This window comes from Lentinus tigrinus (genome assembly GCF_003813185.1).
Source record: "Lentinus tigrinus ALCF2SS1-7 unplaced genomic scaffold L226scaffold_25, whole genome shotgun sequence".
In the NCBI taxonomy this organism is placed as follows: Eukaryota; Fungi; Basidiomycota; class Agaricomycetes; order Polyporales; family Polyporaceae; genus Lentinus; species Lentinus tigrinus.
Genome location: NW_027137934.1, coordinates 105762 through 132557, shown reverse-complemented (window position 1 = coordinate 132557; position 26796 = coordinate 105762). Strand labels below are relative to the sequence as shown.

General features: G+C 55.2%; 11 protein-coding genes across 11 annotated transcripts; 7 read left to right on the top strand and 4 right to left on the bottom strand.

The window, feature by feature from the left end:
• Positions 1 to 283: 283 nt before the first annotated feature.
• On the top strand, positions 284 to 1394 carry L226DRAFT_439122 (uncharacterized protein; the record flags this gene model as incomplete). Its single annotated transcript, XM_067674798.1, has 4 exons — positions 284 to 499; positions 806 to 973; positions 1029 to 1198; positions 1265 to 1394. Coding segments are annotated over 4 exons (684 nt in total), but the record flags the coding sequence as incomplete, so codon positions are not given.
• A 1568-nt stretch (positions 1395 to 2962) lies between these two features.
• L226DRAFT_524911 (uncharacterized protein) lies at positions 2963 to 3736 on the bottom strand (the record flags this gene model as incomplete). Its single annotated transcript, XM_067678924.1, has 4 exons — positions 2963 to 3231; positions 3292 to 3305; positions 3443 to 3529; positions 3651 to 3736. The coding sequence occupies 4 exons, from the start codon at positions 3734 to 3736 to the stop codon at positions 2963 to 2965; spliced, it is 456 nt and encodes a 151-aa protein (XP_067532609.1).
• A 105-nt stretch (positions 3737 to 3841) lies between these two features.
• On the top strand, positions 3842 to 6852 carry L226DRAFT_573404 (uncharacterized protein; the record flags this gene model as incomplete). Its single annotated transcript, XM_067684846.1, has 7 exons — positions 3842 to 4054; positions 4112 to 4145; positions 4202 to 4230; positions 4280 to 4285; positions 4327 to 4437; positions 5254 to 5487; positions 5545 to 6852. 7 exons carry the CDS (start codon positions 3842 to 3844, stop codon positions 6850 to 6852), a joined length of 1935 nt encoding a protein of 644 aa, XP_067532608.1.
• A 596-nt stretch (positions 6853 to 7448) lies between these two features.
• L226DRAFT_160840 (uncharacterized protein) lies at positions 7449 to 7986 on the top strand. Its single transcript, XM_067672532.1, has one exon. It carries the CDS (start codon positions 7595 to 7597, stop codon positions 7877 to 7879), a length of 285 nt encoding a protein of 94 aa, XP_067532607.1. The 5' UTR covers positions 7449 to 7594; the 3' UTR covers positions 7880 to 7986.
• A 162-nt stretch (positions 7987 to 8148) lies between these two features.
• L226DRAFT_467608 (uncharacterized protein) lies at positions 8149 to 9834 on the top strand (the record flags this gene model as incomplete). The annotated part of the gene is made up of 1 exon (XM_067676079.1): positions 8149 to 9834. One exon carries the CDS (start codon positions 8149 to 8151, stop codon positions 9832 to 9834), a length of 1686 nt encoding a protein of 561 aa, XP_067532606.1.
• Positions 9835 to 10473: 639 nt separating this feature from the next.
• Positions 10474 to 12040, bottom strand: L226DRAFT_537465 (uncharacterized protein). Its single transcript, XM_067681328.1, has 3 exons — positions 11955 to 12040; positions 11740 to 11889; positions 10474 to 11682 (listed from the first exon to the last, which is right to left on the bottom strand). Exons 1-3 carry the CDS (start codon positions 11988 to 11990, stop codon positions 10885 to 10887), a joined length of 984 nt encoding a protein of 327 aa, XP_067532605.1. The 5' UTR covers positions 11991 to 12040; the 3' UTR covers positions 10474 to 10884.
• A 2100-nt stretch (positions 12041 to 14140) lies between these two features.
• On the top strand, positions 14141 to 14602 carry L226DRAFT_573401 (uncharacterized protein; the record flags this gene model as incomplete). The annotated part of the gene is made up of 1 exon (XM_067684845.1): positions 14141 to 14602. One exon carries the CDS (start codon positions 14141 to 14143, stop codon positions 14600 to 14602), a length of 462 nt encoding a protein of 153 aa, XP_067532604.1.
• A 1297-nt stretch (positions 14603 to 15899) lies between these two features.
• L226DRAFT_467564 (uncharacterized protein) lies at positions 15900 to 17087 on the top strand (the record flags this gene model as incomplete). Its single annotated transcript, XM_067676074.1, has 2 exons — positions 15900 to 16208; positions 16272 to 17087. 2 exons carry the CDS (start codon positions 15900 to 15902, stop codon positions 17085 to 17087), a joined length of 1125 nt encoding a protein of 374 aa, XP_067532603.1.
• A 1138-nt stretch (positions 17088 to 18225) lies between these two features.
• On the bottom strand, positions 18226 to 21950 carry L226DRAFT_537462 (sulfate anion transporter). The gene is made up of 15 exons (XM_067681327.1): positions 21551 to 21950; positions 21113 to 21215; positions 20953 to 21058; positions 20711 to 20902; positions 20547 to 20659; positions 20249 to 20493; positions 19891 to 20197; positions 19697 to 19828; positions 19583 to 19645; positions 19380 to 19527; positions 19196 to 19304; positions 19107 to 19127; positions 18871 to 18991; positions 18724 to 18763; positions 18226 to 18617 (listed from the first exon to the last, which is right to left on the bottom strand). Exons 1-15 carry the CDS (start codon positions 21783 to 21785, stop codon positions 18456 to 18458), a joined length of 2097 nt encoding a protein of 698 aa, XP_067532602.1. The 5' UTR covers positions 21786 to 21950; the 3' UTR covers positions 18226 to 18455.
• A 158-nt stretch (positions 21951 to 22108) lies between these two features.
• L226DRAFT_615047 (uncharacterized protein) lies at positions 22109 to 23841 on the top strand (the record flags this gene model as incomplete). Its single annotated transcript, XM_067686722.1, has 3 exons — positions 22109 to 22125; positions 22191 to 22461; positions 22513 to 23841. The coding sequence occupies 3 exons, from the start codon at positions 22109 to 22111 to the stop codon at positions 23824 to 23826; spliced, it is 1602 nt and encodes a 533-aa protein (XP_067532601.1). The 3' UTR covers positions 23827 to 23841.
• Positions 23804 to 26248, bottom strand: L226DRAFT_615046 (uncharacterized protein). The gene is made up of 6 exons (XM_067686721.1): positions 26189 to 26248; positions 26052 to 26133; positions 25674 to 25977; positions 25319 to 25618; positions 24234 to 25029; positions 23804 to 24164 (listed from the first exon to the last, which is right to left on the bottom strand). The coding sequence occupies exons 3-5, from the start codon at positions 25944 to 25946 to the stop codon at positions 24259 to 24261; spliced, it is 1344 nt and encodes a 447-aa protein (XP_067532600.1). The 5' UTR covers positions 25947 to 25977; positions 26052 to 26133; positions 26189 to 26248; the 3' UTR covers positions 23804 to 24164; positions 24234 to 24258.
• Positions 26249 to 26796: the final 548 nt, after the last annotated feature.

Sequence of the window (26796 nt, the reverse complement as noted above, 5' to 3'; positions counted from 1 at the left end):
GTCAGCATCACACACTCCTTCTCCAGCTCCCTCCGCACTGCCAGAGAGTGCCCAACAGTCTCCGCTGACGTTGGCACCATGGGTTGTCCAGCCTATCACTACTTCGGAAACCACACACCCTCCGCAACCTCCCGCTCTCCGTAATGATAACGCACAATTCATATCCCCTCCATCTGCTCAGTCCTCGCCCCCACCACAATCACACGCTGACACCCCGTCGGTTCCCGAGCTTAAGCCTGCCCCCTTCCGCAACGGCGTCACAGCACCGCGAAATCGGCCGAATGCTGGCGATTATATAGATGAGGTCCGTGATCTCTTACTCCAGGCCATAGCCCACTATTATGTTTCGCTCTTCACCATCAACGCCTTCCCCAATACTGCCCAACAACGCGAGTTTGTTCTTGAAGCCTGGAAACACACATGCGCCGCCCAGGAAAACCGTGTACCCTGGGCACTCTCAGAACGCATGATCAATGTTGTATGTATATCATTTACGTCAGTCCTGGTTTGTGTGCTGACGGAATGTTCAACTCCTATGGTGACTGTGCTCACGTATCCCAAATAGATCGGGAGACGCAAATCAAATGCTCGAGGGGACATCTCAGATGCGATCCGTCCGTTGATTGTAGACGCATACAAGTTCCGGACAGCAGTCAACAAGTCGAATGAGCAATACAATGCACTCCGCAGTGTGCGACTCATAGATGATGGTATATTCCATCACAAGGTGCGTTTCTACTCCCCTTGTACCACTCCACCCTGCACATGTTAATCGACTCTGACGGCCCTACTGGAAAACCTGCAGAAATTCGATCTGGATGCCGGGACGAAGTCGCACTTTGCAGAAAATAAGTTCATCAGCACGGCCATTGGTATTGCCTTTTTCTCAAACCCGAAGTCAAGTGTGGGGTTCCAGTATCCATCTCGCTTCAACCCTATGCCCCAACCTACCATTGCCTTCATTCTCACTGTCGTAAGTGCTGTTCTGCATGTGGCTAACAGACGGTCTCTGACACTGCTCGGTATAGATTCACGCGCACATCCGGGAGTGGTCCACTGGGCAGCGCGTACAGGAACACTTCAAAGAGACCGCAAATTCGTCCTTCTATGCAGGTTTCAAGGAGGATCTTGTGAATTACGGCAAGGGCAATGAGACTGCGTGGCTCAACATCCGCAGACGCTTGTTCGAGCGCGCATTGTACGTCATGTGTTACCGTTTACTTGCATCCGCATACTGACAGTATGGTTCCGACCTCACTCGCAGTCGCGCCGCAGGAGGCAGTTCATCGCACTTGGCAGTTGCCCAAGTCTCTACCACCACAATGGCCGCCGCTACTGCTGAGCTCGCCCAGCGCACAGGGTTGACAGATAGTGAAGATGAAGGTGGTGAGGGCGATGAGTAGGCTAGTCATCATGTATCACACCTTCCGGTCGAACATTGCACACAGCAGTGGTCTGCAAAATCAAATTGTCATCCATTATATGAACGAATTATGGCTATCTGGGAACCCATATGTAGGCTGTTATATGAGCTATCCACGACTTTCTGGAGCTAGACTTGTGCTCTCGAGTACGTCCGAGGACTTCCGAGCTCAAGTGCGCGTCTATAGGGCACAGCACAGGCGCTACCGAGTACATCAGAGCCCTCGCAGAGGGGGTACTTGTGTATCACGACTATCTCGTCTCTCGAGACTCTGGAGCACCCCTGAGACAAGTCGATTTTTCCTGATGTCCGCTGAGTCGATCCACTTCCTGGTAGTAAGTAGCTGCCGCAGTCTCCGTTTCTTCAGAATCAGAATCGAGTGATAACTTGTAAACATGAACGATAGTACCAAGCGTCTTACCGCCCGGTACGCTTATCATCCCCATGAGTTGAATTCGACGGTCTCCAGTATCGAGAGGGCTGCTCGACGCGCACTCGCGTGTCGCGCCATCCTCGCCAAAATCTTTAAGCAGGCCAGATGAACGAGGCGCAAAATGGAAGGAGACACTGTTGCCGATATAGAAAGGTGATGGAAAGTGACATGGAGGCCCGTCTTAGCTTGTGCTCGAGTATATCGAGCGTTTTCGGTGCCAGCACTCGCCGCCCTATGGAGGCGGTCTTCAGGACCTAAACTACCTTTCACCGGCAAACCTCTGCATCTCCTCGACATCAATGCTCCACTTTCACTCACTGACATGATCTTTGATTGTGTTCCATCCTTGCTCATAGTATCAATCCGAGGTTACGATCGTCATTGGAGGACCTTGCCTCGGATGTATCGGCCCGACCACCACCACCACGAGGCGCTTGTGAAGTCACTGTCAAAATTTCTCCGTTTCCCTGCCACTGCGAGTGATCTGTCTCCTGACCAGTAGTAGTGTAATAAGCTTGATTGAGGCATTGTGAATGTCTCGACCGGATGAAGTCGGGGTGAGCTGAATATACTTCTAACCGGCTGGAACAAATCGCTGATCGTTGCTTCGGTTGCAGATGTCTATCGTCACCGCCGTCTTACATCACAAAACCCTGCGCGTGTATTATAGTCAATTGTAGTACTGGTAGACAATGACAATATACGTATACAATGAAGAAGTATGTACATTGTGTTCTCAGAAGACCGCCAGGGAAGATCATACATATCGGCAATGGTAGTACAGGCGCCAGGTATGGTAGCACGTCGCATGCGTATGATCATGCGCTACCGTACCGGTGCGCTGTGCTATCATACATGGGCTCGTACGATCATGCGCTATCATGGCGCCAGAGGACGTACACATCCATTGGCTAGCTTTGAATCCACGTCGCGACACGAGCAAATTGAGCATCTGGCAAACAGTGATGGATTTCAACGATATACTATGATACATGACGACAGGCGATATGGAACAGAGACTCGAAGTGCGCGAAACAGCGCAGAGCGTGAAAGAACCAGCGAGCGTGCACGAGAGACTACAAGAACTCTGTAATTGGGAGAACCACTCAGCGTAGCAGCACAGAGAACGAAAAGCACACGAGGCGAAACATGACCACGATCACCAGCAGGACGAGCATTCGAGGATCACAACTGAAGACCTGGGCTAGCCTCCTGTCCCACGGGATGACTTGGCCATTGATGTGCGCAGTCATGAGTAGAGCAGGTGAGAAGGTCGCGTAGGTCGCAAGATCCAGAATATGTGGCGCACCCTTCGGGGCGATGGCGCCCTGTCCAAGCTGCCCGTTCGCCTGCATGTCGCAGGGCGCGTCTAGACCTGTAGCGACGAGAAACAGAGGAAACGTAAAGAGTGAGATGAAAGCAGACAGAGACTCACGTTGCGAGCACGGACTGCAGACGCGTCAACCGGCACGTGTCTCATTTGCGAGGCTTCAGCTTCGTTGCTTGTGGGAGCGACTGGCAAAGAGGTGAATGAATGTTTCTTAGCTGTGAGTATATGCGCATATACTTGCACTGTAGAGACGTACCTGGCACGGGCGTCGAGTTTGACAAGGGGGGTCTGCTTGACCAGAATCTTCGAGTTCTTCTGCGAAGCTTTCTTCGACAACGGTGAGCTATCGTAGTCAACCTCGACCAAGTTGAGCTGCATGCGCTCTTACTTCGGAGGTGGGCTTTCTTCTTTCTCGGTTTAATTGTCTGTTGGGGGGAAACGCGGTGTGGGAGCTGGGGACTTACGAGGCTGGTTCGAGGCGGTCTCGGGCTTTGTCGGCGGGCTTGAGATATTTCCAGGTATACGCGCCTGCGGCCAACTGACCGGACATGGTGGGAGAAGTGGAAGAAAGAGAGGATGCAAATCGAAAGGGGTGGACGCAACTTATATAGCGGCATCGTTGGGGTTATGGAGCAGGGGCAGAGGGCACTGGCAGATGACGGTTGGGGGAGGCAAGCGCATCCAGCCAAAGGCGCCCACAGGACGCCTTTGGACACGTGACCATCGTCCATGGGCGCGACAGATCGTCTTCGCGCTCTGCACTGGACCGTCACTAGCGTCACCCTCCCAGCCACGGACATCCAAACACAAGGCCACCGACGATGCGAACCTGCTCGCCGTCATCTTAGGCAAGATGCTCAACCGAGACGTGCGTGTACGCGTGTACTTTGCTATATTTGTGCTAATCATACCGCATTTACTCTAGAATTCTAAGGCTGGGCTATCTACGACACGAAAGTGTAAGTCGGGCGCGTGAAATCAACGCCTCTGTCGCGCTGATATTGTCACTTCACAGTCAGTGAAGAGGAGAAGTTGGGAGGACTGGTATAGTACGCGCCGACGAACCGTTCCCTGCACGTTGAACCTGTCCCAGAGTCTCGTGCGTCCTCTTTCCAATTAATAACTCTGTTACAGCCCTAGAAGCCGCTATCAAAGAAGCTTCGTGCCGAATGGCTATTACGAGCTATTGGGAAGGCCAAGGAGCGCGATGTGTATCCGGCGACGCGGGCGGAACCTGAGGCCGACGAGGATGTGCGGCAGATGCAGTCGGAGGCGGATATGCTGCGACGATGTTCTAGGCAGCTGAGCAAGCAGATGCTGACCTCGAGGTTTACGCTCCTCGAGTTCCACGCCCGGACCCCTCGCAAGCCGTACTCGACGTCAAGACACAACATCGACACGACGGAGTTATTGCCCAGGCTAAGATGCCGCAGAATGCGAGGGGAGACGGGGCACACTGCAGACGCGACGTTCGTCAGTCAGCAGCTCTAGCTACGAGGCCACCGGTGTAATATGTGAGTGACATGTTCCTTCTTTGTCCGTGCGGGCTCGCGAACCAAGGCGACGGCACAGCACATCCGCACACATCCGTCGCTGTGTCAGGTTTATTCAAACTCATCCACTCTGAGCTACCAGAACCCCGAGTTCCCCATCCCTTGTATCACCATGCATTAGCTAGTAATGTACGTGGGCATGGACCGTGACTTGTATTCGACCTGCCGCCGCTCGTCAGGAGCGCGTAGACTCAGAGTGGATATTGTAAAAAAATATGCGCCTCCTTTTACATGGGTATATTGTCTGCCTACTAGATATGCTGTGTCATCTCCTGCGAAGATGATGTATGAACATACATTCCCTTCGCCGATCCAGTGCAACCATACATCCCCTTGGCCGATCCGGAGTGACCATACTTCGCAAGCGCCCGCCTGGTGCTACCATACTACGCAGGCGCCGACGCTGTGTTATCATACTTCGCCGCCGACGATCATGTACGTTCATGCCCTACAATCCTCGGTAGGCAATTGCAATGTGTTATCTGACCAGCCGCGATTTGCTGATGTAACCCAGCAAGACCTCCTGGACGAGATCTTCTTTCACCTGACGCCCGGATGGGATGGAGGAGACGAAGACGACCCTAATTGGGATCCGTCGGACAGGAAGCTCTTGCGTTCTACCCTTGCCGCAGCGGCACGAGTCTCTCGCGCATTCTCCAAGCACGCCCTGGATGGTCTATGGCGCGTGCTCGAAGACATCGTCCCTTTACTGAGGATTCTCCCCTGTACAAGCTCGCGCTCTCATATTGTGAGATTGCCATTGTACACATTGAATATTCATCCTGATGCATGGTGTTCGTGACAGCGTGTATTCCCGGACATCAGCGACGCAGCGTGGGCTAGGTTCCAACACTACGCGCTACGTTTACGGGAACTGAAGAGCATCAAGCCCTCAGTCCCTGCCCACCCATCCGCGTGGAAGATAATCGTGCGACGGCTTGAAGGAGCGCCGATGCTGCCAATGTTGCGACGCCTCGAGACGTCGATCATGCGCCCCGAGTGGCCAGTCTTGCTGCTGCTCTCCCCGTCTTTGGAGTGGCTGCAACTGTCCCCGCCTGACGATTACTACGAACCCGAAGGTTTCAGCCCCGAGACAGACGGGTTTGTCAACAGTCTCGTTCAGCACATCTCCCTCCCATCCGTCCCCGCCGAAATTCGCCGCAAGGTCCACACAGTGGTTCCCGAGGCTTCCAATCATATTCTGTCGCTTGGTCGCTTCACGGCTCTGCAAGACCTCGATTTGTATTTCGCTGGCATTCACGTTGGGCAACAGACCTTGCAGGCGCTCTCTTCTCTTTCTTCTCTCCGGGCTCTACGGGCTCATGTGTTACTCCACACCATGCCCTCTACAGCATCGTTTCGCGATGGCTTCCCGGCGCTGGACGCTCTCTCACTACGTGGCACCGCCGAGGACTTTCTCAAGCTCTTGCGAGCACTTCCACTCCACAAGCTCACGGAGCTCGAGCTCAAGAGCTTGACACGGACGTCTGTAGAAGAGTATAAGAGCTTCCTGGTCTCCGTCCGCTCCCTTATTCCCTCCGGCCTGACGTATCTGACGCTCTGTCCGGATATCTTCACCCGCTCTCGTGCTGCACTCTCCCTCGCAGAGCTGCTTGAGCCGATGCTGTCGCTCCGCGAACTCAGAAAACTGAGCTGTCAGTTCCGGACGTACCCAAAGGACGTGTCCGACGACGACCTGCGCGCGTTCGCAACAGCATGGCCGAAACTCACCTCCTTCTGGGCCGTATACAATGACCATATCCTGGACCGCGTCCAGCCTATCACCATCGCAGGCCTCGCCGACCTTCTGCAGCGGTGTCCGGACCTCGAGAGCGTTGGCATTACAACTCTGGACATCGGGCACCTCCCTTCCCCGAGCTTAGTTCGACGGCTCAATAATCGGGTATGGGAGCTAGCGGTGCATCTCTTTGTTGGAGAGGCGGAGGCGGACCTGCTCGTGTTCGCGCTCATCGTCGATCGGCTCCTGCCTTGCTTACAAGTTCCTCATTCGATCGCAGCCAAGAGTAGGAGGAGGGAGTGGACCGACAGGCTGTGGGACAAGGTGCGCTTGCTGGTGGCGCCGCTGCAGGCTGCCAGGCGCATCGGCAGCTGAGGAGAAGGATGGCTACGTCAATGAGAGTACTTGCATTATCAAAGTGCTTTTCGTGGGTAGTCGTTAACCGTTGAAAACAGTCCGTATTTAGTTTGGAAATACTCTCGGTGTGGTTTCAGACACTTCCGAGGGAGCCAATTTCGAACCACAACAAAGGACCAATCCAAATCACTCCACTGCTCAGTAATTCCTTGCAACTCGGATCCTACTGAGGAGAAAGTCGACGCTGGATCTGCTTTCTTCAATCATAATAAATCGATCAATGGGGCTGTGCTAGTGATGGTAAGTTCAGTTTGTTTTCCCGTTTAAGAGACTAAAGAAATCATTTTCTTCAGTAAGATCACCGGGATTGATTCAGTAAGTACAATACTGATACAAATTCTTGTCGCCGCTCCCTCACGTGGAGCGAGACCTGCCTGGGACTTTTCTCCGTCTCTCCAGCATCCTTGACGTCAACTTCACGCGTTCCCGGAACATAAGGAAGCATCTTCGTGACTTTTCAAGTTAACCAACATCCGGTTTCGCTTGAAGGACAACCCGCCAATGCCCCAAACTTATCCTGCACGCGCTTTGCCCCGATTGACGTTCACACCACGATCAAGAACAGTTGGCAGAAGACATCAAATTGGGAGATGAGGACGTTCTGGAGACGGTTGCGGTTCAGAGCATGAGTTGAGGATATTGAGTCTAACGGCGCGGTGGGATGAGGACGTGGGTGTAAGTCGACCTTCCGCTGTGCTCTATGGTTTTGTACTTCATCCCTCTTTCGTACCTCATCCGTTATCTTCCGTATCTGTTTATCTCACCCCATTCCTCTCCGCGACATGAATGGTCCTTGCACGCAACATTTATCCTTTCCGCCTACTCGCCTGGTGGCAGATACACCATTGCGTTCCCTGCCGCTGTTCTTTCCTTCCTTCTCGTGTCCCCCCTCCCCTCCCCTACTACCTTCCTCACTGTGATCTCCATACATCTTCCAGCAATTTCGTGTACGATCCAGACGTTGCTGGCCTATGCTCTAGGCTAAGCCGTGCGAAATGACCCCAACTGGCCCTGAGACGCCTACAGGCTATGACTAAGCGCCGCATTCCCCAACTTGCTTCACGACGACAACGTTCCTTTCTCCACGACTTCTGCGCATGTGTGATTGAAGCCGATAATCTTCTTTGTTCTTCCTTTGCACCAAAGACGACACTGAAAGGCGGGTGTCGCGGTCGGTCAATCGCCACCGCGCACTCCCCTGACTCCCCATCCAGCTCCCTTCTACAATCCGCCACAGTCCCCTCACAATCGCCGATGGTGAACGCTGATCTTGTCCAGGACACGCCGGAGGACCGCCAGGACACCCCGGAGATATGGGACTGGGAGATTGTGCAGGATGATTGGTGGAAGACGTCTTTCCGGGCGATCTCTTGGACCTACAAGACAAAGCCCGCTCACCCTCGACCCCCTCATTATCACGACCACCTGGCTCGCGGACGACGAAGGAAGGTGCCGGGTAATGCTCTGAATGCCGCGGGAGCTGCGGAGGCGGATGTAGATCTGAATACCGGCCTCAGTGGCGTGCAGGCGGCAGAGGACGTTCTCAAACGGTACGAGGTCGAAGTTGCCATTCTTCCTTCCACCGCACTCGCGTTCCCCGAGGACGATCGTCCTGCTTGTTCTGAGCATACCGCGGAGACGGACGCTTGGAATGAGAAGGTGCGAGAGTTGTTCGGTGGGATCCTTGTCGAGGGTTCGCTGCCCGAGGTGGACTCGCTCTCCCCGGAGGTCCCGCTGTGGGATCTTGACAACATTGAGAGCGCGCCTGATCTCACCGACTCTGAAGCGTCGGTCGAGTCGGACCCGCCTCCTTCGACGCCGAAAGCGACGAAGGCGACACCGAGCTATGCTAGCGCGGTTTCCGGCAAAGTCGCTGCCTCCCCCGGCGTCCTCTCGCCATTCCCTTCGAAGCTCCTGAACAGCGAGCTCAGCTCGAGTGCTCTCGACTTTGTTCCCTCCACTCCTCACCGTGCAGAGTCACGAGAGCCCACCACGCCCCCTCTTACGTCTTCCTCCGGCTCTTCGGATTCCCCATTCTCATCTCCGACATATAACTTCCACTTCCCTTCACTGAACGCCACGCCACCCACGGACCGTAAGGAGGCGCGTTCCGCGCCCGTACCGCCGCTACGCAAGCTCGAGAATGGGTTCTATGTCGAAGAGACGGACGAATATGGCTCTGGATTCACACAGAGTCTCAACGTTACCCGAAGTGGAACCCCGCGTCGTGCCTCTACCGCGCTTTTCCCCGCGTTCCTCAACGACGGCTCGCCTTCCTCACGCTCGCGCAACTCTAAGACGCGTGAGATTGTGGACCGTCTACGGTCTGGCAACTCGGGCGGACGTAAGGCGAAGAAGGCGAATCGGAAGCAGGCGTCCAAGGACATCGACCTTACGGCGTTGATCACCGAGGCGAGCAAGAGTGAAGACAACGACGGATGGATTGTGAGCAAGGCTCCGTCCTCAAGCTTACTGGTAACTGACGACGGTTGGATCATCCAGGCACCTGTCCAGGCCAGTCCGACGCCTGCGTCCCAGCCCAAGCACAAGCACGGGCATAAGCGCTCGTCCGTCAGCAGCTCGTCTACGGCTTCTCCTCCCTCAACCGCTTCTACCTTCTCTCCCGCGTCGTCGACGACGAGCCTCATGCCGCCCACCCCCGCTTCCACATCACACCCTCTTCCTCCTGTACCTCAGCTCTACTCGCCTCCGATGCCATATGCGCCGTATGGACCCACGCCGTATGCCCCTGCGCCAGCTGCATATATGCAGATGCAGTACCCTTCTGCTCGTGCGCCTTGGGCCATGGGATACCAGCCAGGGATGTACCCAATGTATCAGTCGTTCGGCGTGATGCCGGCGGCTGTTCCATACGGGATGGTCCCTATCGCACCGCTGCAACCCGCTCAAGCGTTCTATGATGCAAAGGGCAGGCAATAGGCTGTACGGTGAGTCTGCCACATTGCAATGTACCGTCGTGGCGCATCTGACCGCAGCCCGTGTTCCTGCATAGGTCATCTCCATTTCTCACTGCATGTTGACGTGACGACGACATCGCAGTTTCGAATTTGTTTCCCTTTTTCCTGTCCTCCTGTGTTCTGTAGTAGTTAGTTGCCTCGACAAAGCCGTATGTACGCATCATCATCAATTCCCATTTTCTTGCCATCAGCCTGCCTACTTCGTCGTCCGTCACTGTCTCCCCCACTTCTCGTCTCTTCTGTCGCATCATCCCCGTCATCATTGGTACATAGCACATACATTGATACATGATCCGTGGCACCAGACGTATCCACCTCCCCTCACTCAGTCAGTTACAGGAAATTGCGGACTTTGCTCGTCTCTTGTCTCTCGCCTTGCCCCTCGTTGTTATTGTTGTCGCTGCGTCGATCACCCCGGTACTAAGTATTGACATCGCCGTCCGTTCGTTCTCGCAATATATAAGTGTATCTTTCTGCTACTCTCATCCGTTGTCCGACTGCGTCTCGCTTAGAATTCTTGTCTCGAGCCTCGCGATCGGTCTTGTTTCGAGCCCTTGTCTCGCACCCACGCGGTAGGTGCGCCGATCATGGCGCAAAGGCTAGGCACAGACGAGAAAGAATGCAATTGATGCTATCTGCAGACAAGCGTACAAGTCGTGGTGGGATGGTGAGGGGCACAAAACACATGTATTGTCTCTGATGATAACGGAGTGGAAAGGAGTGTTGTATGTATGTTCGTGATGGGGGGCATGAGATGAGATGATGTCATAGTGTGCAGACGCGATGGTGTATATGGATGCAACGTGAAAGGGAGATGGTGAAAAAGAAACAAGAGCACCGAGAATGCAACAGTTCCGGGCTGATACAATGCTCACTTACCTTTAACCTTCAAATACACTGATAGCGTTCGTAAGGGTCCAGGTCTCCTTGCGCGAGTTCGTTCTCGCCCCCGTCCACGCCGGTGCCTTGACGACGGTCCGTGGAGGCCCAAGGGTGTGCATTCGGGCTCCTCTCACACGTCAGCGTACAGCCCAACCCCGTCTGGACGCGCCTGGAAGCCAAAGCCAAAGCGGTCGTCTTCAAAATGGAGTGCTTCGGTGCGGTCGACATGCACCTCGATCGGCTCGTCGTGCGACCACGCTCTCTCGTAGTGATCGACGGTTTCTTCGAAGTGCCTCTCGACGCTTTGCCCCGCACAGCCGAGTTCCAGGGACGACGCGAGCTTGCGGAGGCTCTTCACGACCTCGGCGGCGGACACGGGGGACGAGAGCGGCGTGGCTCCCGTAGCGACGGAAGGACGGCGAGAGGCGAGGAGTGAGGCGGGCGGGGCAGTGATTCCGGCGTAGGTGGTGTCCTCTGTGTCGGACTCGCCAGAGATTGAGCCTCCGGAGAAGCGCGGGAACGTGGTGAAACTGGACATCGTCCGGAGGGTGGCGGTGGAGCGCGTCGCGAGCTTGGCAAGCGAGCCGGACAGGTCGAACCTGGGGTGCTTGCCCGCGGGCCGGAGGATGGTGCGGTCGATCTCATACTCGCCCTCTTCATCGGCGCCGCCAAAGTGGAACGTCGTGCTGAAGTCGCCGGAGAGGTCGGCGGGGGTGGGGATCTCGAAGGAGGAGTCTGGGGACAAGTCTTCCGTGTCTGCGAACAGGTCGTCCGCCTCATCGGGGTGTGTCTCCGTGGAGTCGTTGTGGTCCGAGTCCGCCTCGTCAAGGGCCGGGAAGTGGAAGGTGAGGGAGTCGGGCAGCTTTGGGTAGTCGATCGCGAACTCTGGGGAGGTGGGAGAGGTGAAGTGGGGGGTCGACGAGGCCATCTGGCACCGAGGAACCGCATGAGCTTTGTGCCGGAGGGTTGCAAAGAGCGCACGTACCATGACTCTGAACGGGTCAAAGCGCTGCATATCGTACGGCGCCTCTCGCCGCGCGTGGCTCGGCGTCGGGGGTGGTGGAGAAGGGAGTGGATCCAGCCACTCCTCATCGTCGTCCGCGTTCGACACACTGGGGATGAACACCCGCAACGTCTGAAGCAATGAGCGCGATCAGTCTAGGAACGCGGACGCAGCGTAGCGAAATGGCGAGAACAAACCTTCCTGACCGCACGCTCATAGAGCTGAGCTTCCATCTTACGCTGAACTGGGGAGGTATGAAGTGAGGAGTGGCTCGCGAGCTGGGGAGCTGGGCGGAGAGTTCCGAGAGCTCGGGAGGCGCTATATATACAGAAGTAACCGCCACTCAGGCAAAAGCGTTAGTAGGCCACGTAAGCCTCCATGGACAATGACGGTCTAGCCTTCGCGCTTTGGCCAACACGCTACCGGTGGCGGCACAAACCGCCTGCTAAGGTTGACATTCCGACTTTCCCTGACCCGAAAAATCAGCCGATAATGCACAGATGCGGCAATGAACGGGACCTTACATTGCATTCGCCACAGCTTTGACCAGGGTCGGTCCGCCCAAGTGTGGTCTTGACGGCCAAAGTGTGGTCAGACAAAGCGGTGCGCAGTATAAAGGACAATGGCTCCCCAAATGGAGTCCCTATGCATTTTCTACCACCCACCATGGAGAACGACAACCGCAACATCATCTCCAGGGAGAACAGCTGCGACGAAGCTGTGATCCTACAGGCCCGTCGCGTCCAGCTGACGAGGCTTACGATCTCCAATGGCCCTCTCCCGGTCATTGATACAGGCTCGAGCAAGGTATCGGCCCAGGTATTCGTTACCATCCATACAAACGATTTTAAGGTGCACTGACGGATAAATGCTACAGAATGACGATGAGGGTGGGCAATCGGGGACGAAAACCAATTGACTCCAGATGTCTTGGGCATATAGCCTCAGTACGCCTTCAGAAGCGAGTCAGCACCTGTGCTATGTTATGTTGAAATGCATGCCACACCTTACGTGTTTTAGGGGATGAGATGAGGCTTGAGCACTGTCGAGGCACCAGTACCTGCTTGGTTCGAGCCACGGTAAAGATGATCAAGGATAATTCGATGGTAGACAAGATACTTCGACTCTTGTTCCTCCAGTCTGGCGTGGTGAAGACCACCTGTTCATGATATGGATGCATGTTTGGCGACGAACAGCCTGAGGCATGAGGCAATCTGATATCGATCACTGGCACAGTATGCCACTGGGTGTTGTTTTCGTGGCCGCAGCCTCTCAAGACGATCTGATGCTGGAGCGCAGAAAGGTAGACATTGTCACGTTTAGTATTGGTCAGTACAAGAATGAGTTGCGAAGAGGTTCATATGGCGTTGATGTGGTTTGTGTAGCAAACCTTCCGATGCCGGAGGGAAATCCTTTTCAGCGCTAAGAGGTAGCGAGACCCCAGACACCGTCTGTTCCTCGCTCGCGGGGGTAAGTATCGCAGCAACAGGAAGTCCATCATACTTGATACCAACGAACTATTCAAAGGTTGAGTGTAATTTCTACTTGTTGTAGAAGGGTTGTAACCCGTTCGGAGACCCATGAGTCTGTGTTTTGTGCCCGGGGTCCTAAGGGCGTTAAGCTGCCAGCGCGCCTGAGCGCAGCGTGATTCGATACCATGACCATCGACCTCCGTCTAATCCTCAGAAAATAGCAATTAATATCCTCTACTGGCGCACGATACCGCTCTATCCAGATACCAAGACACTACAAACAAGCTTGAGTATCGGTGAGCCTGTTGATCACAGTCCACTGTCGTACCTTTTTGATGGTATCATCCGCCAGGTAAACGGTCCGTTGACCCTGCCCGCAAGGCTGTAAGTATTGTACCGTGTGCATCTCCGAGGCAGAACGCACGAATTAACTTTTTTGCACACTAGGCGCGTTTCATAGTCCTAACTTGAGGAGATTACCCACCTCACAGTCCGAGCAACGTCCACCATGGAAGGGTCGTTGCGAACCTTGCTTTCCCTGCGGGCCCAGCCATTGTGTGGCTCCCGCCCCAGCTTAGCTCGCACCTGGCATCGCTCATACTCGGCTTCGAGGGACGGTGCTACCCTTCCCTCAAGCTTCCTGAGCTTGTACCGACTGTTCCTCCGATCCACCGCCGCTTCGGTACTCTCACAATCTAAGGCTACGTCGCTGTTGCGCAAAGCATGGCGTCCGGCGTTTTCCCAAGCAGCGGCGGTGATGCGCCAGCTGGAACGCGATGATGTTCCTCAAGAACAACGTCCAGCGTTGACACACTGGCTCATTGAATGGGAGAAGCGAGGTCAGTCTGTAATATTTCCAACGGCTGATCCGAAGGCTGACCGACTCAATTTCCATTAACTTGCCGTTTCCGATGGCTTCATCCGCTTCCCCCTTCCCCTGTATGCAATACTCAACATTCGTTCCCTCCGGGGCCGGTCGCATCCTACGCATGAACGTCTATCGGTCATTAGTTGACAAGACCCTGTCGTTGTTGTATAGTTCTGCAGTCGCTCGAGGATTGCCCCATCACGTCACACGCAACCTGTATCTGATGACACTGGCGAACAGCAACATCGTCTACCCTCCTCCCTGGGTTATCGGAGGTGGCGTATGGAACGGGCAGCTCCCTCCGGGCGACCCGAAGTACCAACCACCGATAGTGCCCAAACCCAAGTCCTCTAGTCAGAAGACGAGGGAGTGCTTCGGCGGGCAGTCGCTACATGCGCTCAGCGACCTGATTGGTATGGCGGAGGCGTCAGGAGGCGTGTTGTTGGGGAGACTGCAGAGACAGCGGCGATTGGGTGCGAGCGCGCGCTCGGGCATGCGGCTTTAGGTGCGAGAATAGGATTTGAGATGACACACCGCGTGGATCACTGCAGGATTCTGTTGAACACTATCCAGCGTCACGGAGTGAAGCGGGTGCCGGAATCGAGTGCTTGAGCAGTTGGCAATAGGTGTGTACCCCATTGATATTTGCGCTGCGCGACCGAGTAACGTCTGCTGCTAGTAGACGTACGCGTCGCCCGCCATTGCGCTGCGTAATGAGCGATGCTCGGCGAAACTCTCTGTAGCCGACAGTCGCCCTTCCACTTATCGACACTTTGTCTGACCCTGCGACGGACTTTGGCTTTCCGAACACGGTTCTTTTCTTCCTTCTCGAGGCTGTGCGAGTCCATCGATAGACTCTGAACCTCACAAGAGCTGGGGCGTTCTCCTGCCTCGGACGCATTCATTTCGACCACCGGTCAGCAACCATACTCTATACCGTAGTGCGTTTGAACAGCTCCCAGCACCGATTTATATCCATCTCGACCTGCAACTTGAAGCTCTGCTGCCCAGCCCCATTCGAGTCCGAACCCCCGAGCGGCTAGTGGCGAGATCCATCAATATTGCCAAACGATTGATCGACAACCATCTTCCCCTTGGAAGCCAGACGCCCGATTCCTACTCCACCTTCTCGTTAGACTTTGTGCTCCCCACGACATCATGCTGTCCATGCATTCCGTCAGACGTTGGAGAATCAGTCGCGGGTAAGTGCTATGGCGGAATGTTCGGAAACATGCGGCTAATAGCACAGGGGAGATGGTCGTCTTCCTCTTCCAGGGTGGTTGATGATGGGCCCGCATCCTTCGCCTTTGATTGGTTGGCGACCGATCCATGTCGCGTGATGCGTACGAGGCGAACCGCAACCTCACCTCGTCCGTGCTGTGCAGCATGGGAGTCGGTACCTTCTCAATTCTCTACACCCAACATGCAACTGTCAAAGCGTGGGCCTGGCCCTGCAGATCCGCGCGACGTGCCGACCATCCTCGACCAGTCCACTGGTACAGACTGGTACCCAGTGTCCGGATATGTCAAATGCGTCCGGGCCGCGCTCAATGTGATTGATGACTGCCCGAGACTGCAGATCACTTCACGAGGGCTGTTCCATATCATCTCCCGCCTTAGGAGGCGTGGCCGCTGCTGCGACCAATAGCGATATATACCGAGTGGTTGGCTAGATGATCCTGCCCCGTCGAGTTCGCTGTACGATGGATCCTTCTCCCCTCGCTACCACGTCAATCATTGGCAGCGGTCTCCATCATCGCGCAGACGTTCGACGGCCCCATGGCGGCTTCCCTTCTTCTTCGATGACATACATATCCCTGCACATAAGCGCAGCGACCCACCCACCTTCGTTGTGTCTTCCCTTTCGTTCACCCTGTTTCGCTTCTCCCTTTTCCGCGCCCACGGCGCATCCAGCCTCCGGGCCTCGAGGACTAGGTTTTAAGGATTCGCGTGAAATGGCCGCTGTGCGACCAAAGCTTGCCGTGCTCCCGTTTGGTGGAGCTGCGTATGCCAGGAGCATGACGGACTCGCCGGCTTTGGACTTTCTCGACATGAAGTCTAACCCCCCGAGTCCAGCGGTCGAATCAGTTTCAGCGATATCCAAGGGCAAGGTGAGCGGTGCTCTTTCCTGTGCCCTGCGAGACACGAGCGCTCATTAAGAGGCACATTTATAGGCTGTTTCTGTGCCTCAGCCCAGCGTGAAGAAGATGCGGAGAAGGGTAGCTCTTCTGAGTGGGGTACACCTTAACCTGCCGAACTCCCCTGTCGTCGGTTCGACACCCCCAGCCTCATCAACAGCATGGACGTTCACGGCAGAATGGGACTCTACACAAGACGAGATCGTCTTCAGCGACGTCGAGCGCGCTAATGCATCTAGTGGCTCCACCTCCGCAAGTGCCCGCTTCTTCCCCAGCGCGATCCCCTTCGATGTGAGCGAGGACGAGACGGAGTTCGAGGTTTTCTCTCCTCCGCCCGCCCTCTCCATCGCTTCGCATCTCTCAGACATGTCCCCTTCGACATCTTCATCCTCGCCTTCTTCTTCTGCAAGTTGTTCGCCTTCGTCGCCCGCCGTTTCCGACATCTTCGACCTCTACACATCAACCCCGAGCACGCGCTCTTTCTCCTTCGATTCGAACGACTCCGCGTCCACCGCTCCTTCCTCCCCTGTCGACACTCCCTCGCCTTCGAGTCTGTCTCCTCCTTCGTACAAGGACAGTCGGTTTGACCCGCCCGTCATCTCCGTCACGTTCTTCCAAGAAGACGAGGCGCACGACGGGTACGTGACACACACCACGCATTTCCACGGCGCGTCCTCCAACCGGGTGCCCGGCCTTGTTGTCGCACCTGTATCTGCGTTCCAGTCCGTCTCGTGGGCATCACTTCTTACCGAGAAGGGCCGCGCGTTATCGCAGGCGCCCCACTCGGCCGGGATCTCTAGCCAACCTAAACGAAGACCGTTGCCTCCTCTGCCAGTCCGCGCGTCTTCATAACGTCTGCGGGCGTCGTTGAGACAATTGGGCTGTTTATGGTTGAGAGAACCACAGGAAAGCTTGCTACCGTCCGGCGCGGAGTTCATTCGGTCGCTCCCAACCCTCCCCCCTTCCACCCTGTCCCCCTCCCGCTGTTCGATTCGCTTTCGTACCTCCATTCTGCATTTCTTATTGGCCCGCGGACCCTTTCCTACCCTTCGCTCTTCGTCGTTTGCCTTTAACCTATTCACTGCTGGCCAACCCGCTTATTTTTTCATACCCTGTTTATTCTGGACTCACCCGCCATGTGTACATTAGAGTCCATGATCAGCCCCTTCCCCTACCTACACTCTCCGCATCCACACCCTCCCTCTATGACCCGCCTGGACCTGCCACGCAGCGTCTCCCATCGCGCGCAAAAACATGTGTATGCGATGCAAGCATTGTCTGATTATAGACACTCACAATATTGCGTGTAATATCTGTACGAGTACCCAGAGAAGTTCCCCGTCCTCTCTCGACCCTCGAGTCCTCATCGAGTGCACGACGCTGCATCCCGCCAAGCCAACACGCTCACATTGATATCACCGCATGGCGCTGTGGTTCCCGACGACTTCGCCGCAGCCCGGGACCAATGCGGCGCGCTCCAGCCTCCCTGCCACACTGGCCTGAGGAGGCTTCTGTGCCTTGCCTCTTCTCCGCCGTCTCGACTCTCTGGCCGCATTCCGCCAGGCCCGCACGCTGCATCACCCGATGCCTGATCTCATCTTTGTTCCCCGGCAGCCCTCGGCTGTCCCAGAAAGACCGCATGGGCGATCGTCGAGGACATCTGTCCGGTAACTAAGGAGCCAATGTGGTTCGCTCGTTGGACAGCTCTGACGTGCGCGTGCTAGGGCTAGGACTCCCGACGGCACATCCTCCCATGGCCACCTGTTCCGTCCATAACCAAGCTGCAGCGTGGGGCGGGGGGCGGCAGTAGAGAATCTCCGGTGGTTCTGGCGTTTCTGGAAGGTACATTGCCTGAAAGGCCTTGGGCGAGCATCCATACATGCACACAAGACCACACCGATCGACCGTCTTAGCCTGCAAAGGATATATGAGAATATACGGCTCTCAACTGCCAAGCGAGTGTCAGTGTGTCAGTATCGACGTCGAATCCCACCCGTGTTCAGCCTGTTCGATGCGCCCAAGAAGTGTGAATACAAGTAATATGAACAGATGCATGTGGTCGTCTATAGAAGTGTGGTGGTGTGGTGGTGTGCAGTGTGCACGAAACGCTACCAGTGATACGATGTGTGAGTATAGCGGTGTGGGCGGGTCGCCGTAATGGAGAGGACTGCCTGTTGCTGTCCAGATCTCCGGGTGGCTCTGAGGCTGATTCCATTCCGCTCATCGCTCCCTCTCCCGCATCATCTGCTCGACGCGCGCCATCGCGCTCGCAACGTCCTTGAGGAAGGCGTCCTCGTCCAGCAGGGCAATAACACCCGCCTTCTCGAACGACTCGCGCGGGCCCTGCTTGAGATGCGTGATGTACAGCCCAACTCCACGATTCTGCAGACAGGATGTCATCGGCATCGACATCAGATTGCGCATGCCACCGCCCGACGTCGAGAGTTAGCGGATGCCCTCTATCATCAAGTATAGAAGTGCGGCGCACCTTGTAAGTCTCCACCAATTCGTAGAAGATCTGTACCGCACTGTGATTGGCCAATGACCGACCCAGATCAAACGCGTCATTGGTCAGTATTGCGATTCGTGACATGACCGTGGGTGGCGGTCTGTGGGTGAGATGGGGTGGACTCACGAAGCATCAATGGTGTCGACGTCGGCAAGGTGGAAGACGAGCACATTGGCGTCGTGCCTGTGTGGCTCGTCCGCGGGGTGATGCTTGTCATGTCCGTAGAGCTCCAGGCGCCGCAGACGTTCTACGTTGAGGGTAAAGTCGAATGCCACATATACATGCGCAGTATCAGCGCCCATGTTGATCACATCCGTAAGCCAACTGCAAGCAGCCTGTCACTGTAATCTGCAGGCACGCACCTTTCAGCTGTGCAGTGTTCGCTGCGGTCACGGAGATTGTGGAGGGGGTGTAAGTGCGGGTGGCATAGGCACACTGAACTTGCACATACCAAAGTCGAGGTTCTCGCGGATGCGCACGATGAGCACGCCTGATGCGTCCTCCTCCGCCTCGGGGTTCTCATCGATTGGCTTCCATCTGTCCGTCCCCGGTATGCGGCCCTGCCGAACGTTCCGGTCAGCAGCTCGAACACCACAATCTGTCACAAGCGGGCATCTGAAACGGAACGGGCTTACGAGGATGGTCATCCGGGGTCGGGACGATCGCCGCACCACGAGCAGAAGTGAGATGACGACGCTGACCGCGATCCCGATCTCGACGTTCCAGATGATCGTCAAGAAGAACGTGAGGGACATCAAAAGGAGGTCGATCCATGCTCGCATCCTGGTTGAACGTCAGTCACCCCCGCCAGCATCTGCTAAGTTACCTAGGTACGTACTTCCAGTAGAACTTGGCATCGTGGGGTAGCTCGGACAGCAAGGAGAAGACGATCAAGCAGATGCTGTTATGACAGTCAATGGCGGGGTAATAGTGACAGCTGTGACGGACTTACATGGACGCAAGCACGCATTTCGGCAGGTAGTAGAGCCACGGCAGCAGGAAGAACGTCGCAAGGAGCACGAGGGTGGAGGTGACCAGCGACGCCATCTGCGTACGGCCGCCGAGATCGCCATTCAGCTTCGACCTACGCCACTTCTTTGAGTACTGCAATGCGCATCGCCATACTTCTGAGGTCCTGATACTGACCTCGTGATGGAGCCGTAGGCGGGCAGCGTTCCCGGAATGAACGCGCCGACGATGTTACCCGCTCCCAGTGCGACGAGCTCACGGTTCGGGCTGATGCTGTACCCAAACCGCGCGGCGTTCTGCTTGGCCGCGACGATACTGTCCAGGAAGCCGACAACCGAGATGAGCACGGCTGTCGATGTCGTCCGCCGCAGGTACCTGAGCGTCATCTTCCGGAGCGGGAACTGGACGAACGTCCCAGTGTTAATGGGCACCGAGCCGAGGATCTCAACACCGTCCTGGTCCCAGCCGAACTCGTCCGAGAGTACTGCGTGGAATGGTCAGTCAGGTGCAAGATACGGACGGAGAAGAGACGTACTCGTCGAGACGACTACCACGATGAAGACCTCCGGAAGTCGGTAGATGAACCAGTACTTCTTGAACGCCTGCTTGCAGCTCCGTATCGCGACGAGGATGGCCAGTGCGCCGAAGCTGATCATCGTGGTGAGTTTGTGCGCGTGCGTGAAGGCGTTCTCGATCAAGAACAGTAGCTTGTCTAGCGTGGACTTGGGTTGTAGGACATGCTCTAGATGTGTTAGACCGAACATAGGTATGAGTTGCTCTCTACGCAAGGTCTGTTAGCGCAACATGGGAAGAGGACGATTGAAGCGGCGTACATCATGATGACGACCGCGACTGCGGTGACAAAACCGCGCAGTAGTGCGCGGCTGAGGACGACGTCGAGGAACCCCAGCCTGAACAGGCCAAGGAGGAAACTAATCAAGCCAACCTGCAGCGACATTGAGCACGGTCCTGTCACCTGACCACCTGTAACACGCACCTGGAATGTTATTACAGTGGATATCGCAAGAGATATGGCGTTCGGGTCTACTGGATGTGTATGGGGGTCGGAATGCAGGATCTCGTCGACTGCCTGGCCAACGAGCAAGGAGAGCGCGGCTTCCGGCGCAACGTTCAATTGCCGAGACGTTCCGAGAAGAGCGTATACGATGCCGGGTATCGCAGCAGAGAACTGGAGCGAGGTCAGCGAATATCTCCCCCACAGAGAGATCATGCACAGACCAAACCGGTCACTGGGCTGAGCTTGGCCAGCGACGACGCGTAGGAGACGGACTGGGGTATGAGCATGCTGGCGACCGTGATACCAGCGAGGAAGTCGCCTGCGAATCTGTGGTTCTGTCAGCCAGAGCGCATGTGCGGAGCAGAAGTTTCGATTGCGTACAGGGAAAAGGAGTATTGGGGTATCCATGCTGTTGAGGGGATATAGTATCGGACTTTCGCCCATGTTGACTTCCTCCTCCACAGTGGAGGACGCCCGTCAGAATCTATATGAAGGTGCAAGATTAGCATCATGCAGCCCGTGAATGTCCGTAGTAAGCGTGAAACAATGGACAATACCGAAGTTGTGGGGGGAGGTAATTGCGGACGGAGACCTAAGAGATATTCCGCAAAATTCGGCCACAATTGGGTAGAGTCTGACTATACCAGAGTGTACTAGGATAGCTTTGCGACGTACAACAACGCGACTCGTACACCAGGCCCGACTTGTTACTTGAGGAAGAATCCGCATGAGAGTCTCCTTCAAGTCGGCAAGCGCAAGCAGTTCGAGAGTTGTTGCTCTTCCGGCAGAAATAAAGGAGAGAATCAATAGATTACTCACTGAGAGAGCTCCCTGACCCGGCCTCTGCCTCGCTGATGTCCCTCCGGTCCTCGAGCAGAGCCGTTCGTTCGCCAACCTCCCCATCCACGTACCCGGGCGTCCTCGGAGTCACCGCGCCGCTCCCTGGCAAACTGGACATGGCCGACCCGTATCCGGAGAGCGTCTGAGTGCTGTACCCGATGTGAGAGGGTCGTAAGGTGTCGTCGGTGCTCCTGCGCGAAGGCTGCGGATCCATATTCTCCGAGTGGGAATATAAAGCGTCTTTGTCGGGCGACCGCAGCGGTAGGATGTAGTAAGCCTGGGCAGGAGTAGTTATTACGCTATCTTGAGCTCAGTAAGACATCGTGATAGTGGCGAGGTTGAACGAGATAACCAGCATGAACTAGATGATGAAGTTCAGAGCCAAGCCTGCACATGCCAGCATCGGCGTCGGATGTCCGGGCCGGCCAGAGCTGTAAGTAACCGGTTAACCAATAGTACTTGATTGATTTCAAAGCCTCAACTTGAAAACTTGAACCTCGAGCGAAAACCCAAAGTTGCTCCCAATTTCTTTCAGACATGAGCGAAGTGCAAATGTGCGTGAATATCATCCGGTTTTCAGTGACTTCCAGGGTTGTTGATGATGTTCATTTCGATCTAGGATGCCATGCGAGTCGACGCAGCGTGCCATGGCCTGCGAAGATGTTCTCCGGGAGATTTTCTCTCATTTAACTCCTGCGTTGGACGATAGCCCAGTGTACACAGACCCTGAGGAGAGGAAAGAGCAGCGTTCTGCTCTCCTAGGCTGCGCAACCGCCAACCGCGCCATGTCTACCTGCGCCCTCCGTGCCCTTTGGCGAGTTCTCGACAGCTTGATTCCCCTTTTGAAGCTCTTGCGGGTGGTGCCAACCAAGAAGACATCTACTGGTTCAGTGAGTCGACTATGGTCACCTTCAGTGAAGACGCTAATCAAAACGTCGCAGGACACGGTTTGCCTCGAAGGGATTCACGACGCATCTGCTTGGTGTCGATTTCAAAGTTATGCTGGACTCGTGCGGGAACTCAAACACGACTCCTCGTCCTGGGACTTTGTTTCAATGAAGCCAACACCGTGGTTGACGCTCATACACAAACTTAATGGGACACCGTTGCTCCCTCACCTTCAGCGGCTTAAAGTCATCGTGATGCCTGACGACCCCTCCGCAGGCCTCCTCGTACTCTCTTCCTCCATCCGGGACTTGAAGATGCAAGGTCACTACTTGCCTATCCCAACCATCGAAGCAACTGATCTCGTCAATCACCTCTTCGCGGCACTGTGTCGACCCAGTCCCTCGCCTTCCGCCATCCCGAACGCAACTCCTGTACTGTGCCATCATCTGCAGTCCGTGGCTTCTCTTACACAGCTTCGTAACATCGATTTGATGTCTTGTGGAGCTGTCTTGCAGTACGCGTTAATGTGCATGCTCTCGTCCCTGGAAAATTTGCAGGCCTTAGGAGCCTGGGTCGCATTCAGGGACATGGCCCCTGAAGTGCCTTCTCGCGATGGCTTTCGGGCTCTAGAATGTTTCCGGGTCAAGGGCATGGCCGGTCCAGTCGAGAAAGCCATACATATGGTCGCTTCCTCATCTCTACGCAAGCTAGAGGTCTTCCTCGACACCGAGATGGATGCCGGAGACTTTAAGGCGTTTCTCGGCAAGGTTCGCCGCATGGTCCCGTCAGAGCTTTCCTCTCTTGAGCTGTTCCCAAACGAGTTCACTCCAACGTCCCCAAAACTGAGCCTCGCCGACATCCTCAAGCCAATGCTTTCTCTCCGCCACATCCACGAGCTGACCTGTCAGTTCCGCACGTACCCCAAAGACCCATCTGCCGACGATATCGCTGCTTTCGTCGCCGCCTGGCCCGAACTGCGCTTCTTGTGGATCATATACGACCAAGACGTGCCACGAGACCGGCAGCCGATCCCGTTCTCCACGGTCGTCAACCTTTCGCAGCGCTGCCCCAACCTCGAACAGCTCGTGCTCACCAGCGTCGACGTGAGCCAGGCCCAAATTCCTTCACCGCTGTCTTCAATTCCGCGCATGAAGCAGTCCCGCGTCCGTCTTGTCCAACTCAGGGACGTCATCGGTGAATCCAAGGCCGATCTGCTGGCACTTGCGCTCGCGACGGACCGTCTGTTCCCGAACTTGAGTATACCCAGTCACATTCGATGCAGGCCGTATCGGGGGGAGAAGGATTTGTGGCAGAGAGTGATCGACTCTGTCGCATGCATCCAGGCGGCCAGACGGATATGCGATTAACCGCAGAGTAGGCCCTAGTACTTCAGGCTTCAAGCAACCTATCTATCATACCGTGTGTAAAATAGCGCTAGTTCTGCAAATAGAACAACTGCCCTGTAGCTATACAATATTCGGGGATAAGGCATGGAAACGAGTCACAACCACAGCATCAGTTCAGGTGCAACCTTGAAGCAACTGGACGCCGCACTGCCTCTCCAACCGCAGACGAGTTGAAGTTGGAAATGGAGAATCGGACATGAACGCTTTTCGACATCATGGATGATAATGGCCAGCGGAGTCAGCGTTCAAGTTCATCCCAACGAGAGTGCGCGCCATCCCAGAATATTCGGCATTTATTCCTAGATTGGTGGAAATAATCATCAGGATCTGATACGCTCAGGCAAGCATTTGAATTTTCATGTACTCACCTCTAATGGCCCTTCAGTCCCATGTTCACTGCTGTGCGCTGAGCACGTGAACGTCCGAAAGATCCGGGACGAGGTGCGCCCGACTGAGCTGTATCGCACCCAACAAGAGCTGCGTGATGAGCCATGCATTCCATCCGTTCCAGTCACTCCCCATGTCCGCTTTGAAACTCGTTGTAGTCGCAAATTGTGGCACGTTGAGACTTGGATAGAGCCTGTCCACGAGGACCGCAAAGTGAAGCAGGTTAACCTCGGAGCTTCCGACCAACGAATTCACGTGAAGGTGGCGCATGGAACCTCGTGCGAAACCAGGAACGGACGACTGTGGTGGGAGGGTTTTGATGTCAAGCATGGGGAGCTCGAGATATCTCAGCGAGGGACAGTGGTGGGCGAATGCAATCAGACTGGACAAGGTGAGATTGCAGCGTGTCGTACCGGCCCCTGCGACGCAGAAGTCGTCGAGCTTTCGCCATGAAGCAGCAAAGGTTGCGATGTCGTCGTCAACAAACTTGGGTGAGTATTCACTCGTGAAGTTGAAAAAGATGACGAAGACGGTGAGCTGGCCGAAGCGCAGCAGAGGACGAAGAATCTGGGAAGACGTATAAGTGGCAGATGTTGCGACGGCGTCACCGGTGGGGTAGATGCGGATCTCGGTGAGAAGCGGGGATACGTTCGCCGTGATGCGGACGAGGGCGTCGTGAAAGGCCTGCTCTGACGGGATGGACCCCATTTTGAGAGTGACGGCGCAGGTTTCTGAGATGCGTCGCAGTGAAAAACCGGCATAGCTGGACCAACGATCCTGTGATGTGTAATTCAGAGAGGAGACCGAAATCGTTCGCGAGTTTCAACGCTTCTGTTGCTGTCTGCAAAGAGATATCGACCTCCAGGACTGAAAGGCTTGACATCTGAGACACAGTGAACAGTGCTTCGGAGCCGAATGTGTCTGATTCGATCCTAAGTGTGCGCATTTGATGAAAGTTCCGCAAGAAGGTGAGAGAGGAGGAAGGAAGATAGGGTAACATGTCGTGGACGTATAACTCGTGGAGATGGGAAACTCTTGAGGAGATCGCACGGAGTACTGTACCCACTAGGGACGCCTCAGCTGCAGAAACTTGCTCAAGCGGTTTGCGGATATCGAACGTGATATTCAGCGTGCGGAGGGATGGCGGAAGCAGGTGCATAAACCCCGAAGGATCTTCGATGGAAACACAGGCATTGAGGAAGAATAGATTGGGTAGCAGTGGTTGATCTCCGCGGACGCCTTCCAGGAGAGCCCATACGGCAGGGCGCATGGTATTGAAGGAAAATATGTTGCGTAGTGCTCGGACACGCTTGGCGTACCATTGGACGCGAGCCCATTGATCTGGCGTGACTTCCTCAGAGATGAACTGTATAAAGCGTCGTCAGACGGGTCTAGACATTAACATTAAGCAATAGACTCACCCAAGAGTAGCGTCCATCTGAATCATGATGTTCGCAATAAGACGGTAGGAGTTTGAAGACAACATCGACGTCGCTCAACGACCTCCATAGGACAGAGAGGGCTGATTCGGAGAATGCCCAGCACACGCGAGCGGAAGAAGCTAACGTTTCTCTCGATTGTGCTTCATCCATCTCAGAGATCACATCACAGTCTAGGGCGCCCAGCGTGCATCCGACCCGCTCGAAAATTTCGGTCACGATATCTCGACACGTGAGGGCGCGTTGGACGGCCATGTCGAGACCGAGTTGGAGCAATGATATGATGCTAGGTTAGTCTCTTGAGTCCACATGTTCCCATCTGACAACTGAATAAAGTGGAAGGATGACAGGGAGACTCACTGGGAAGTACCTCCGCGTCGCAACAAGAATGTTACTACGCCAATTAGCGATCACCGTGACGCGTGCGTTGAGCGCGAGAGGTCTAATTAAAGGCTCGATGTCAGTATCTCAGGGTGAAGCATTGTCGGTACGCCTACCCAAAGATAGTGAACAGTTGCTAACCCGGATGCTGCACCTATGCTAACGTGGAGGAATTGTGGTGGTCGACGCCAAGAGGGTAACGTAGTAAATTTAGTAGTAAGGATGCTGGCTATTGTCCTGTATTCCCACGATTAGATTCAGTGTCCCTATAGGCGCTCACAATAACGCAACTTCAAGGACACACCCAACTTCACAAGTTGTAGACAAACCCACTGGCAGTCTGGTGAGCGTAGCAGTGGCATACAGTCCAGAACCAACAGTATCTCATGCCCTTTGACACTCACTCGCAGATGTCTGCGCGTGTTTTTGCAACTAGAGACTTATTAGACGAAATCGTCTCCCACCTCGACGTGACATGGAACGAGGGCTACTCGGACGATCCTGCGTCGGACGAATCCTACCGCAAACTTGTACGGTCTGCACTAGCAGCCTTGGCAGTTGTCTCTCGCCTAGTGTCCGAATGTGCCCTGAATGTGCTATGGAGGGTCCTCGATGATGTCCTGCCCCTGGTAAGACTCCTGGAGTCTTGGAATCGTCCGGGTGGGAAGAGGCTCATTGTATGCCGGATTGACCATCCTCATAAGACATACCACAACTAACAATG